Source organism: Periophthalmus magnuspinnatus, chromosome 8 (assembly GCF_009829125.3).
Source record: "Periophthalmus magnuspinnatus isolate fPerMag1 chromosome 8, fPerMag1.2.pri, whole genome shotgun sequence".
Classification (NCBI taxonomy): Eukaryota; Metazoa; Chordata; class Actinopteri; order Gobiiformes; family Gobiidae; genus Periophthalmus; species Periophthalmus magnuspinnatus.
The window spans coordinates 1,039,313-1,053,840 of NC_047133.1; the positions used below are offsets into that span (position 1 = coordinate 1,039,313).

The 14,528-nt window shown below is 38.9% G+C and overlaps 1 protein-coding gene across 1 annotated transcript; it reads left to right on the top strand.

Moving 5' to 3' along the window:
* The first annotated feature begins 7,140 nt into the window (after positions 1–7,140).
* On the top strand, positions 7,141–12,132 carry polr2f (RNA polymerase II, I and III subunit F). The gene is made up of 5 exons (XM_033971568.2): positions 7,141–7,287; positions 7,468–7,537; positions 9,659–9,789; positions 9,921–9,992; positions 10,856–12,132. The coding sequence occupies exons 1-5, from the start codon at positions 7,268–7,270 to the stop codon at positions 10,944–10,946; spliced, it is 384 nt and encodes a 127-aa protein (XP_033827459.1). The 5' UTR covers positions 7,141–7,267; the 3' UTR covers positions 10,947–12,132.
* Positions 12,133–14,528: the final 2,396 nt, after the last annotated feature.

Below are 14,528 nucleotides of genomic sequence, written 5' to 3' on the forward strand. Positions count from 1 at the left end.
CAAAGTTTATAATCCAGGGATTAGAAACAGACTGTGTTTTTGAGATTAAGACGTCCCTGTTGAAACTGTCACTTCACTGAACCACTCCTGGACAAACGACAGGTTGCACAGTCCGGTTGGTAAAAGTATAGTTATCGAGAAACTTAAAAAATGTCAAGGTACAGTGGGGCAAAAAAGTATTTAGTCACCATCAATTGCGCAAGTTCTGCCACTTAAAAAGATGAAAAAGGCCTGTAATTTCCATCACAGGTTCACTTCAACTAACCAGTTGGTAAATTCCTTTGTAAAATAAGTATTTGTCACCTACAAACAAGCAAGATCTGTGTCTCAGACCTGTACCTTCTTCTTTAAGAGGCTCCTCTGTCCTCCACTCGTTCCCTGTATTAATGGCCCCTGTTTGAACTCATTATCAGTATAAAAGACACAACCTCAAACAGTCAGACTCCAAACTCCACTATGGACAAGACTAAAGAGCAAAGGAACCACAAACAAAACTGTAGACACCAGGCCCCGAACACTCAATCTGCAACAGGTAAGAAGGAAATCAACTGTGGGAGCAATTATTAGAAAATGGAAGACAAGACACTGATAATCTCCCTCGATCTGGGGCTCCATGCAAGAATTGTTTTAATGCAGTTGAACTTGTGGGATCATTTAGTGAGAACTTTTACACACGGCCAGTAAAAAAATGAAAACTTGAATTGTCAGATGAAAGATTAGATCTGATTAATGCTGTTTGCCCACAGGGAAGTGACCAAATCATGTGCCAGTTTAATTTTAAGACACTTGTATTTGGAAGAAAATGCACAATAAATGTAAAAATGCCTTTCAGTTCCCCTTTTTTCATTTTGTCAGTGATGTGAAGAATCAGAAACAAATTAGATCAAATAAGGATCACATAAGAAGAGCCTTTGTTGTTCCCAAATGGAAAAACATCCAAACAAAACTCATACAAGGAACAGCACAACACATTCAACTGATCGAGAATTCACATGACATTCTACAGCCAGAGTCTGCAGCTTTTTCAAATGTGTGTTGCTCTTTTCAGAAAGTGCCTCGCCAAAGTTTATCTATTATAGAACTTTACTGACCTGGAGGGATGCACAAAGTTACTGCCGACAGCACCACACCGACCTGGTCAGTATAAGGAACCAAGTGGAGAATGACCAGGTGTTTGCTCTAATGTCCGGTCCATCTGTATACACACACATCGGACTCTACAGAGACGGGTGGAAGTGGTCTGACGGCAGCCCAGTGTCGTTTACCAAGTTTAATGATAGGACTGGAGTTCCTTGTGTGGCTCTGTTTGGCACTGGGATGGAGACCAAAGACTGCGCTACACCCTGTCCCTTCGTCTGTAACGGTGAGTGGACACATCTAGTCTCAAGTTTGTCACTTTGATACTAAGTCGTGTTTATTTCACCTTTTACGTTTAAGACTATCCAGTGATACAGGTGGTGAAGGTGAACGTCAAGAAGAAGTTATCTTTGAATCTCGAAGCAGTGACTGAATCCATGTTGGAACAGGTAATGAGAAAGTTAGATACTTTTAAAGGTTTATCCATGTTTACTATTATGATGATCCATTTTCATATCAGTGTAATAAAGTAAATACCAAGCATAGAATAATTAAAAAATGAATATTATTGCTTTTAGCTTAAGCTGATTCTGATGAAGAATGGACTGAAAGGAAAACTACGACTTACATGGAGGAAACTGACAGATGGAAACGTCTTTCACCACAGAGAACACACAAACTAAGTCGATTATTCTGTTTAGATGTTGAGTTTCATTCATTTCTTCTGTGCAGTAGAACACGGAGCCTTTGTCATGGAATTATGTCAATCTAAATATAATTATGTTTAGCCTATATATTTCTATCTTTTCTGTCCTTTCCTCAGAGTCCGTTGCTTCATTATTCACATTACCTGTGTGGATCATTAAACTCTTCTCATTTTATGTTTCAGTCTTTTGGTCTTTGACACAATAGAAATGAACATTCTTACATTTTTCTTATTGCAGTAATAATTTCTCATAATAATGTCTCTTATTGTGAATAACTGCACATTCCTTTATTCCATGTAACTCTCCTCCTTTTTAATCAAACACACTGTACAGATCTTTATTCAGATTTAACAGTTTCATGTCGCTCTGTTGTAGATGAGATAAACCAGTACGAACATTTGAACGTGTTTTGTGCAGCGGACTCCATTTTCTTCTGTTTCTTGCGTAGTCGCGGTGCATGATGGGATATAGAAGTGTGTGAAGTGTGCACAGATGCAGCTTCAGTTACGTCTGATCTCCATGGAAACGGTGGAAAGGGAAGGGCAGGTTTGTCGGGCACATTCAGTCGGGTGCATTGAAATGGGACAGCCCTTGTCACACCGGAAATTACGTAACTGCCGACGCACACTTCGAGTGGTGATTCTAAGGCCAGTTTGGCGAATTGGGACACGGCCAGAGGTTGACTACACTCCGCGACGTAGGCCTGTCCCATTTCGGCACGGCCTTTGCGGTCAATGGAGGAGCACCCTTTGTCGGCCGGGCCCTTCGAAGGTGCATGGACCATGGACCATAACTGCACGACGTTATGGGCATCAGCTCCGTCTCAGACTTATTTAATGTCTGAATCATAGTGTGCGTCCCTTAGATCTTGGATTCTTGTGTGTATTTCACTGATATTATACCTATAGTTTGACAGTGGTTTGTGCAGCTTTAGAGTTTTTGTGTGTAATTTTCAGTTTCATAATCTCGTAACTACTCAACTACGCTCTGTTAAGTGTATACTTTATCCAGAACACCTTTGTCGGGTGTTTCTTTTATTACACGTATCTCTGTCATATGTCACATTATTCAACACTTTATAAAACCTGGGTCATTTATTTATGTCCAGTTCTATCATTACTGTACAGACCAGACTGGCCCCCTACTGGCCACTTTGTAAACTTATTAACATTATGTAATACCACACACACACACACACACACACACACACACACACACACACACTTCAGTCACAGACATTAAAGGAACGTTCTACCAGTACCTGAATGTGGTCTCTCTCATTCTTCACTCTCACCTGAACATATTTCATTACTGCTGGTCATTTAATCTGGTGCATATCAGTCCTGGTGACAAAGGCGTTTGCGTTTTACACTTTGTTTCTCTTGTTGGAACATCTGCAGTTAGATTTGGAGCATAAAAGGATGACAGTGTTACGAGCAGAGCGTGCCTTCTTGAGGATGAAGGAAGCAAAGTTGTAGAAGCGTGAATAGACCTTTACTTTGTCCAGCTGTATTTTAAGGATTGTGATGAAATAAATGTGTATATTTGTAATACTGTCTCACGTCTCGCTCTAATGTCCAGTGTTGGGGTTGATCCCGAGGCCATTTCCTCTGTGATGTTATTGCGAACCAGTTTTAAGTTTCCTAAAATCAAACAAACCCGACGGCGCACTGATGATTTAGGAATTTGCATATTTTCATAAATCAAGGCTAAAGGATTAGAACTGTACCTGTGAGGACAGAGCTGCCTCCACACGGACCTGGAACGTGTGTGGGCAAAAGGAGCAACGAGAAAGGGAGCGCCCCAGGTAAACCCAGCCTCAGCCGCCACACATGCAAACAAACAAAATCCTGTGACACAAACTGGATTAGGCCATTTTAATCTGTCCAAACAAAACCAGATAAAAGGCTAAATGTCTTAATATTTACTTTGACACGATTCCATTACATAAGCTCCATGTTCTATGTTGAGTCCACAAAAGAGCAGTTATTTTGCCTAGATGTAGACTTCCACACATTTGACTTTGTGTTTGTCTTTATTTGTGGTGAAAGACGTTTCCATCTGTCAGTTTCCTCCATGTAAGTCGTAGTTTTCCTTTCAGTCCATTCTTCATCAGAATCAGCTTAAGCTAAAAGCAATAATATTCATTTTTTAATTATTCTATGCTTGGTATTTACTTTATTATACTGATATGAAAATGGATCATCATAATAGTAAACATGGATAAACCTTTAAAAGTATCTAACTTTCTCATTACCTGTTCCAACATGGATTCAGTCACTGCTTCGAGATTCAAAGATAACTTCTTCTTGACGTTCACCTTCACCACCTGTATCACTGGATAGTCTTAAACGTAAAAGGTGAAATAAACACGACTTAGTATCAAAGTGAAAACCTTGAGACTAGATGTGTCCACTCACCGTTACAGACGAAGGGACAGGGTGTAGCGCAGTCTTTGGTCTCCATCCCAGTGCCAAACAGAGCCACACAAGGAACTCCAGTCCTATCATTAAACTTGGTAAACGACACTGGGCTGCCGTCAGACCACTTCCACCCGTCTCTGTAGAGTCCGATGTGTGTGTATACAGATGGACCGGACATTAGAGCAAACACCTGGTCATTCTCCACTTGGTTCCTTATACTGACCAGGTCGGTGTGGTGCTGTCGGCAGTAACTTTGTGCATCCCTCCAGGTCAGTAAAGTTCTATAATAGATAAACTTTGGCGAGACACTTTCTGAAAAGAGCAACACACATTTGAAAAAGCTGCAGACTCTGGCTGTAGAATGTGAACAGTTCGATCTGACAGGAGTAATCTGACCCGACTGTTCACACGTGCGACGCGAGGAAGATTATGCAAAGACAAACAAATGCAGCAAAGAGCGTCAGTGAGCTGCAGGTGGAGTCAGTGAGCTGCAGGTGGAGTCAGTGAGCTGCAGGTGTAGTTGGAGTCAGTGAGCTGCAGGTGTAGTTGGAGTCAGTGAGCTGCAGGTGTAGGGCATTAGTAGTGCCCTAGAGCACTGGTGCATTGTGGGACAGTCTGTTTCAGGGTTAGCACAAGACATTTTAAACATCTAAAACTCAACACACTTTAGTCCTGTCCCACTTCATACATTGAAAACCAGCTCCAGCACTTTGGCTCAGCTCTATGTTTGGTTTTGTTGTGATTATTTTATCTTGAGTCAGTTGAATTATATTTCAGTACATGTTCTTTTGTTGTCCGTTGATGTGGTCTGTGCAGCTGACCTAAGTAAACTAATATAAACGAACTAAAGCTCTGACAGACGCTCATCTGCCCAAAACGCAAAATAAATCCACTATTGTCACTCCTCACTGGGAAAAAATGGGTCTGTTCCTTAACAATTACCATAAATTTCAGACTATAAGCCGCGACTTTTCCCCCACGCATTGAACCCTGCGGCCGATACAACAGTGCGGCTTTTTTATAGATTTTTACCGGATAACGGCCACCGGGGGGCGCTCTCTAGCTGTAAACGTAAAAGTGAGACAGACGTGGGGAAAGATTATGCTCTAAAGAATTCACTAGTTTTGATTTTGAATGGTCATTTTGCGCATCATGGAAAACACACGAAGAAATGGATATGATAAAGTTTTTAAGATAAAGAAGGAAATAGAGCCGCTGCACGTGAGTTTGACCAACAAAGAAGGAAATAGAGCCGCTGCACGTGAGCTCGGCATCAATGAATCCAACTCGGTCGATGTAAAAAGACGACAAAAGGAAATAAAAGCAGACGCCCGTGTTGGTGCAGCTTTATTTTCTAAACCTGCAGGTGTGTTCATCCTGTGTTGATGTCGTGTCGGTGGCAATTTTCAGGCACAGTTTTAAAAAAAGCGTGTCCATGTACCGTCTTTCTGTGTAAATATCTCACGTTACAATATGAAAACCTGCGGCTTATATTCAGGTGCGGCTTATATATGTACAAAATTGATTTTCTTTCAAATTTAGCTGGTGCGTCTTATATTCAGGTGCGTTCTATAGTCCCAAATTTACGGTAATACTTTGTAGAAATGTCAGTCCTCTTATACTTTCAGAATGTTTCTTAGTCATGATTATTTCTCCTTCTTAATCTCCTCCTTTTATTTAACAGGACTAAAATGACTCAAGTCCAGCTGCTACATTCTTCTTACCTGAGTAGCAGATAAAAGGTCTCGTTGAGTCACAGTGATCATTCTTCCATTTCCCATTGTTGAGCATGACTCCACATCTAAATACATTTTTGTAGTTAGTAGGAAACCTCACGTCCCACAGTCTGAACTGGTCCAGTCCTCCGTCATAGTAGCCCTCTTTCTGCAGGGACCACCTCCAGCTGTCCATGTCGTCGTACAGCCCGGTCCAGACGTGGCCCAAAGGAGGATTTCTCTGCGTGACATTTATCAGGAGGTTCAGCTGTTCCTGATCGTCTACAGTGGCCAGGTCTAAGTACTGGGCTCTGCAGTAGCTCTGAGCTTCAGTCCACGAGAGCTGGTCCTCAATGAGTCGATAAGCTCGACCAGAGACGGACAGGCAGAACAGGCCTTTGGGTGAGAAATGAGCTGATGATGAAGCTAAACAACACAGTACGTGTAATTACTGTACATTTAAACAAGTCACTGTTACAGGAACTGTGAAAATTGGTAAAGAAACTACGCCAAGATGCTTTAGTTGTGAAAAAAAACAAAAACTTTTAAGATACAACTTACCAAACTGCAGGATCAAAAGAAGTGACCTCATGATATTTGTCCACTGTTCTATAAAAATGGCAAAGACTTTAAATGTTTCATGAACTCTCACTATAAAATGTTTATTCTTTCACAGAATGCATGATCTAATTCAACTTGCAGTATATAACCCCTCTCATTTGTTTTATGCAAAATCACAAACTCCATTAGATTTGTTTAAATCAACATGTGCCTCTGACACACATTTAATACATATTGTGCTAAACACTCTCTGTGTTTACATGCACACCAAAAGTCTGGAACTGTATTAAAAAGGAACCTAAAACTTACATAGTGGAAACATCTTTCACCATGAATGAAGAGAGAAACACACACGAAGTCAATTATTGCGCAAAACTGACTGTCATTCATTGGTTTCTTCTGCCTACTCAGCATCGAGCATGGAGCCTATGTAATGGAACTTATTATTGTTATTTTAATCTGTTGAAAGAAACACATAAACCCAAACAGTTAAAGTATTTTTTTTCTTTCTTTATAATAATTTTGGTTTTATATTGTATCATTACGCTGCTCTTTGTTTGTATTGGAAATTTTGAAATAAAAAAAACAAAAAAACAAAAAAACAAAACTTTCCTATGACACCGGAAGGAAAACAAACGCGCCAGATCTACCGGAAGTGCAGAAGAAGAACATGTTCAGACCGGAAGTGGGCATTCAACGTCATGTGGCGTTATTGACAAAACTTTAGCTCTGTATTTTAATCGTATTTGTTTGTTTGGGAGGGAATTTCACGACCGACGCAAATATGTCCGACAACGAGGACAAGTGAGTGCACAGGACAGATGAGACTTTATTTATTTAGAGGAAATAACGTGTGTGAACTGAGGCTAACTGCGCTGCGCCTTCACTCGTGTTTAGCCTAGCTTAGCCTAGTTTAGCCTAGTTTAGCCTAGCTGTGGTATCTTTGTTATTCTCTGCTGTAATTCTCACATTTTGATTCTGTAGTTTTGATGATGGAGATTTTGATGATGCTGAAGAGGATGAAGGACTGGACGACCTGGAAAATGTGGAAGATGTAAGATTTATATTTCATAGCTTTTATTAGTTATTTCAAATGAAATACTTTGCTTGATTTTGTTGACCAGCTTTGACTGTATTCACATTTTCCCATCAGCTTTAAAATTTTAGTATATTCTAATTCACGCTCGTGGAAATACTCTCTTTGTGGAAGCTTGTGCACAAAAATGATGCGTCACTATTTTTCGACCTGCCTTTGTACAAAGAGTAAAACATGCAACGTCTAAATCTATGTGTTTTCTGACACCTCTGGCTTCATATTGGTTTATTGATGTTGTTTTATCTTGTTGGTCAGTGGTGAAAGTGTATTCAGTTCTCCGCTGACTTTCATAATCACTATTTTTCTTGTGAATTCATTAGTCCTGGCATAATTTTTGAACGATGAAGTATTTTTTAAGTGGTTCAAGTGCATGTAAAATAGCTCCATGTGATCAGGTGAGTCTTTTTGGAGCTACAGGAGTCCCAGAGAGCAGTGATTTGACTTTTACACCATGTATTTCTAAGAAGTATCAGATAAGTCCCAAATCTACTCATTCATAGAAAATGTCGTACTATATATATATAAACATTAGTTTTTGATGAGGTAATTGTAAGATCAAGGTACATATGCAGGGCCAACAATAGAAGTGTGACATTTATGATCAGAAATACAAAATAAAGGTTTAGAAACAGCCAAAATCATGTGTTTTCACAAAAAAGTTTATTATCTAAAGGCAACCGTGTGTGTTTTTTGGACTATGGAATGCGTTGACTTTAGTGAGTGAGCAATTAAACGGTTAAAAATGTTTGAAAATACAAACTTTAAAATATGAAGCATAAATTCCAAATTATTTCAGGTGTACAATAATGTACTTAACTGAGTTTTTGTTAAATATGCCATTTCCAAAAGAATAATACATTTAAAATTTGAGGATTCATGGTTCATGATGATCTTTTCCGTACCTTCGGCTCTTAAAATGAATTTTAAAAAAAGATATCCAGTTTGTATCTTTATTCATTTTGTGTGTTTTTGGAGGATGAAATGCATTGACTTTATGAAAGTCAGACATTTAGGGGTTAAAAATATTTGAAAATAGAAATAGTTAAATATGAATCATAAGATCAGATGATCTTGATTTGAACAAATTAAAAAAAAGTTAAAATATGCATCCTCTGAGTTTGCATTGCCAAATATAGTTCAGGTACAAATATTTCCTGGGCTTCCACAATGTGACTTTTATATGAAATTAACCACTGCCAAAAATAATAATACATTTGCAAATTTATGGCTGATAATTGTGTACATCAGGCGTTTAAAATGAAAAAAAAAAAAAGCATATGGAGGATGTGTAACTTTTTGTGATTTTTGGAGTATGAAATAAAGTCAGAAATTCAGGGGATACAAATGTGAAAATACATCTTTTCAAATATGGATCATAAGGTGAGATGTTGGTTGAGCAAATTTAAAAAATATGAGTTGATTTCGTCACAGCCAAATGAATTTCAGGTGTACAAAAATGAGCTTAATTTTCATGAGTTTTTGAGGGTGTTATTTGAGGTTAAAATAGACTGTGGCCTTTGATGCCAGAAGAGATTTTTAAGAAAAGGCAAACTCGAGATCAAGATTCAGTCTGGTGATCAGCTTTTAGGTTTTTTTCATAGAGAAGTTTAGAGCCAATCCTCAGTCAGAGGCACATTCACAGTCTGTCTTGTTTATAGCCATAAAATCAATTAAATCCATCTGTATTTAGTTTTTGACATGAAGAAAATAAATCAAAAATTGAGATTCATCAATATGAGGAAAAAAATGTGATTTATTTTGTCCAGCCCTAGAAAGTTTATTGCTGCATCGTGTGTCGAGTGGGTGTGATTATAGAGAAACTCGGAACCACTGTTGAAATCAAAGTATTTTCCTGTAATAGTTTGTGAGCCCTAACTTAAATTAATGCATTTTTAAAAATGTTTTTAATATGCATTAAGGTAACCATCGGATGTCATTTTACATCATTTTCAAAAATATTATTGAATAATGGAGCTTTATTAAGTAACCAACTAACCATAAAACCCACTTGAAACATGTTTCTGAACTAAATATTCTCAGCTAAATGAAGTTGTGAATAAAGTGAGTCTCTGCAAACAGGAGGACCAGGAGAATGTCCAAATCCTTCCAGCGGGAGAGGGTCAGCAGGCCAACCAGAAGAGAATCACCACTCCATACATGACCAAGTACGAAAGAGCCAGAGTGCTCGGGACCAGGGCGTTACAGATAGCGTAAGTGTAATGTCTCCATTTTGTCCTGCCAAAGTAAATAAATAAAACCAAATCAAGTGATTCAAATAACATTTGCCTTGCACCTTTAGAAAGTTAAGTTGCTTTGAATGTTTCTGTTTTCTGACTAACAGGATGTGTGCCCCGGTGATGGTGGAGCTGGAGGGAGAAACTGATCCTCTGCAAATCGCCATGAAAGAACTTAAGTAAGTAGATCTGTGTCTGTAACACTGAGGAAAGCTCAAATTTAGGCTTAAACAAATGCCCAGTTTATTCTTATTTGGGCATCAAATCCTCAGCTCCATTCTACCTATGGGTCTTACCGGAGTTGGTGCCAAGTTGATGTAGTAACAAACACTGAGGTCTGTGTAAAACCTCAGTCATCCAGGTCTGATCCAGAGAAAAGACAAAGTTTCAATCTGTCAACTGGACAAATTGTTGACGGAGTTTACTCCTGAGGTATAAACTTCCTTTTGGAGACAAAAGTAATCTTGACCATTTGGCTGGTCCCAACCGTCTAAAGACAGAAACTGGTTTGGACTCCGAGGATGAACTGGTTTTCAGTGTGTTCTGTCTGTCTAAGCTCTTTACACACAAAGAGTTCCATTACAGCTCTACTTTTACGCACAACGGGCCCATCTCCAAACACGGAAAAAGACGAAACTGAGAACGAAAATAGCTAATAGATAAATGGATTTATTCTGATCTGGATGAACTGAAACGTTGCGTGTTCTAAATCAAACTATTGTCCTTTGACACTCCGACTCCCCTCGTTTTGACACATCATAAAAAACATGCTGATGCAGGTTTTGAGCTCATTTTCCTTGATGTCATTTCTCATTTGAGTCACTGGGAGCTCCACAAAGAGCAGCTCGAACCTCAGGCCTGAGTTAAACTGGTCAGACCCTGGTTTATTTCTTTCATGGAATGATTTGAGGCTTAAGATGAAGATGAAGCCAGTTTCATCCCAGGGTTTCTGGATTAAGCCACTTTGATGCAATACGTCCCTAGTTTTGAATAAAAAAACCCCCAAAACTTTCAAATACTCACATTTGTCTTGTTCCAACAGGAGCAGGAAGATTCCAATCATCATTCGCAGGTATCTCCCCGATGGCAGTTATGAAGACTGGGGATGTGATGAACTCATTATAACAGACTGAGACGTCAGAACAACGTTTTTGTGACTTCAAATACTCCATGTACTTGCTGTTACCTCTTGGCAGGTACATGGCACTGATGGATCGTTCTTAAAGCTGCTCATTACGTACAAAAACATCAAACATCCACGTGTCTATCGGACGTGTTACTGCATAGAGTGAATTTTACAGAATTCAAGATTCCAAAATGGTGGGATGAGAAATGTTTTTTACTCTTACCTTGTGTGAAGACTGAATATTGTTTAATTGTTTACGTGGGGATGTGATCATTTGAAGTAGGCTCCGTTGTCCTGCTTGTATAGCGCAGTATAAAGAAAAAATAATATTTAAATGGAAATAATTTTGTAACATAACATTGGCTTGATTTAAAGAAACGTCCTAAATCAAGAGAATGTGCTAAGGTGGAGATTTTGGGACGAGGTTTGTGTCATCAGCTCATTCCATCCTGGACACTTTGAGTTTCCCACCTGTAGAACCACCCATAGCCACAAGGGGGCAATAGTACACAGTTTCATGTTATTTTTATGTTATGAAAATAAACTTTTTTAATGAATAATTAAGGATTAATAGCATGTAATTAATCATGAATACCTTGTTCCTTTGGCTGTTCTCATAAAGACTAAATGCTGCCGTCTTGAGTTTGTGTTGATGCTGTTAATAGAACTCGTCTTTATGAGTTTTGATGTTCCTCTCGCCCTGATGCACATCACGCCCAAACAGTTGAGGTATTGTTTAGAAACTGGGTTGCTCTTCAGGCGGCAGGACGACAGTAACATCGGACTTCTGCCATTTGTAATATCTAAGTGTAAATTTGGTTTTAATTAAATGAAGTCAGAAAATGCTGAATGATCATTTTCAAAATGTGTTCAGACAAATTGAGTATTGTGTGTTTGTAGTTCGTTACTGCAGCTTGTGTTTGAATCACAGAATGGGAGTGAGCTTTATTTTTAGTGTGCTTTAAATATCCAGTTGAGTCCAGAAGTGCTTTAATGAGTCCTTTGATACAGGAGACAGCGCCGCGGGCCCCTTCAGAGGAGACCATGTGACTCTCAGCAGCACAAGCCTCAGCCTGGATGCTCTCAGGTCGTCACTACTTCTACTTCAAAAATACACCGCCTGGCCCAAAAAAAAACATCGCCACCTGGATTTAACTAAGCAAATATGTCCTCTCCTCCAGCAGCTGGTCAGGTCTAGGTTTGTTTATTTATTTATTTATTTAAAAGGGACAATGCACATTAATAAACACCAGTAAATACACAAAATACACGTGTAAAAGTGCTGAAGTTACTGCACAGCTCATTTTCATTCTAAAACGAGACAAGAGACAGGACAACACAAACAATAATCAAACAACTCCACAGATCACAAAAAATCCACACTCCATTCGGTCTAAAGTGCATATTTATAAAGTGCGTATGTGGCTAAAGTGCTTCCAGTCATTTTAAAGTGCTGTAGTTTTCTCATAAATAAGTTAATTTAGTTTAAAGTCCAGGTTCAGACTCGACCATCATCAATGCAAGAGGTGAAAACTTAATGCAACACTGGATGGAAATAAATCTTGTGACGATGCAGAAGTGAAGTCAGAACAACCAAACATTAGTGTGACCTTTTTTTTGGCCAGGCTGTGTGTGTAGATGTGTTACTGTTCAAACATTTAACATGAGAAGTGGAAACACCTTTAAACATCAGTCTGACTTGAGCAGGTGTTTGTGCAGCAGTAGATGCATCTGTCAGTGTCGGCTCAGGGCTCAGATCCACCACACCTCCTTTCACGCCTCTTTGGTGTCGAGTTGTCAAAGGTTTGTTTTGTTGCACTGTTGTGATCAGGTAATGGGTTTAAATAAAGACGACATGAACGTTCCCGTTTTAGATGTGTCTCTGAAAACAGCAGCAGTAGAACAACCCCTTTGAGCAGCAGAGTAAAACAGATCATCATTTTGTAATAACTTGTATTTATTTTTTCTGAATACTGGTACTTTTTTCAGGCTTTGCAGTTACGGGTCAGGCCCCTCCTCCTTCATGTCAATGGGCTTCTTTGTCCTCTCAAAGTATCACACTGTTCATTACAGCGAGGGAATTAGTCAGGCTTAGCCCCAAAGTATATACACTATGTAGTACACAAGTTGCAAAATATCCCCAGAAAGAAGTCCCTGCCGTTGAATACTACACAAGTACCTCAGTACTATCCTAAAACTGGGGTCTGCATCTGGATGTGAAAGTGAAGCTGAAGGATCCTTGTATGTTTTTTGTCATTGTTGTTAAGACCTGGTGAAGTCTAGTTCTTAAATATTTGTTCTTGTTTAAGTCACATTCTTGTACTTTGAATAGTGGCTCTCGGCGTCTTGGTGAGTTTGCAAATCACAGAATGTTTAATTGGAAGTTGTAAAGCCTCTAGTTCTTAAAGGTTCTCTAAAGGTTCTCTAAAGGTTCTCTAAAGATTGACTGGGGGGTTTAGGTCATGAGGATTCAGATTAGAACGAGGCCTTTTAGGTTTAATCAACTGGATTTTAGCTTTGAAACTGGCAACCCACCTGAGAGAGTCCTGTAGTTAAGGTTAAGAGACACTTGTCCCTGTTGGACATTTGTGTTCTGCATTTGACCCACTCCTCAGCAGGCGTCCTGTGCTGCCCCTGGGGACTCTTCTCCCTGATCGACTCTTCTCCCTGATCTTGTTGCTAGACTCGGTCAGGACTGGTGCTTGTTTTTTGGGTTGATGGGAAAAACACTGTCCACATGAAACCCAGACACAGGGAGAACATTCAAACGTCACACAGACAGACCCGGGCGACCTGGTAATCAAACCTGAGACCTTCTCACTGTGAAGCATCACACACTCAGCTACTAATCATCTTGTGAAGGAAAACTCCAAATTATGACATAACATGCAATAAAATGACTAAAGTTCGTAGATGTTTTGTTCCGTGGAGTAAAGTCAGACTTGTTTTGCCACAAAGTCAGATTTATTTCAAGTAAATAGTTTGTCATCGTCACATGTTCAGACTTTGCAGACATAATTTTCTCTAGATATTATACAAGAATGAAAATGCTAAATGGATAAACATGCAAATAAACAGAATAGGCTGACGCACATGTAGCTTATACTGAGAATAAATGAAACAGAACAACTAAACTGTGATGTTTAAGTTTTTCTGGAGCTTAAATACATTTATATGTGTGAAGTAAAAAGCACATAAGTATAAGTAGTGCAAAGAAAAACAAGATTAAATGTAAAATACATAACGTGAGTCACATGCCACACGACGTTATGTTGTTTTCTTAGTAAATAATAGTTTAACCCACAGGTTTATTTAAAAACACTCAGTCTAATCATAAATTCTTTGTCATTACTCCAACATTCTGAAGGTAGTTTAAAGTTGGGAGAAACATTTATTGATGTTTCTTTTTATTGATTGTTTCCTTAAAATCAAATATTATATTTTAGCATTAAAACATTAACTGAGGCACAAAAATAACAAGACATTTATGGTATAACGTGCACTAACAATAAAAACCTTTTGTGGCTCAAAGCGGCTCGGCTTTGTAAGCGATTACTGAGAATAATGCACTTTGACTCTACGTCCACAC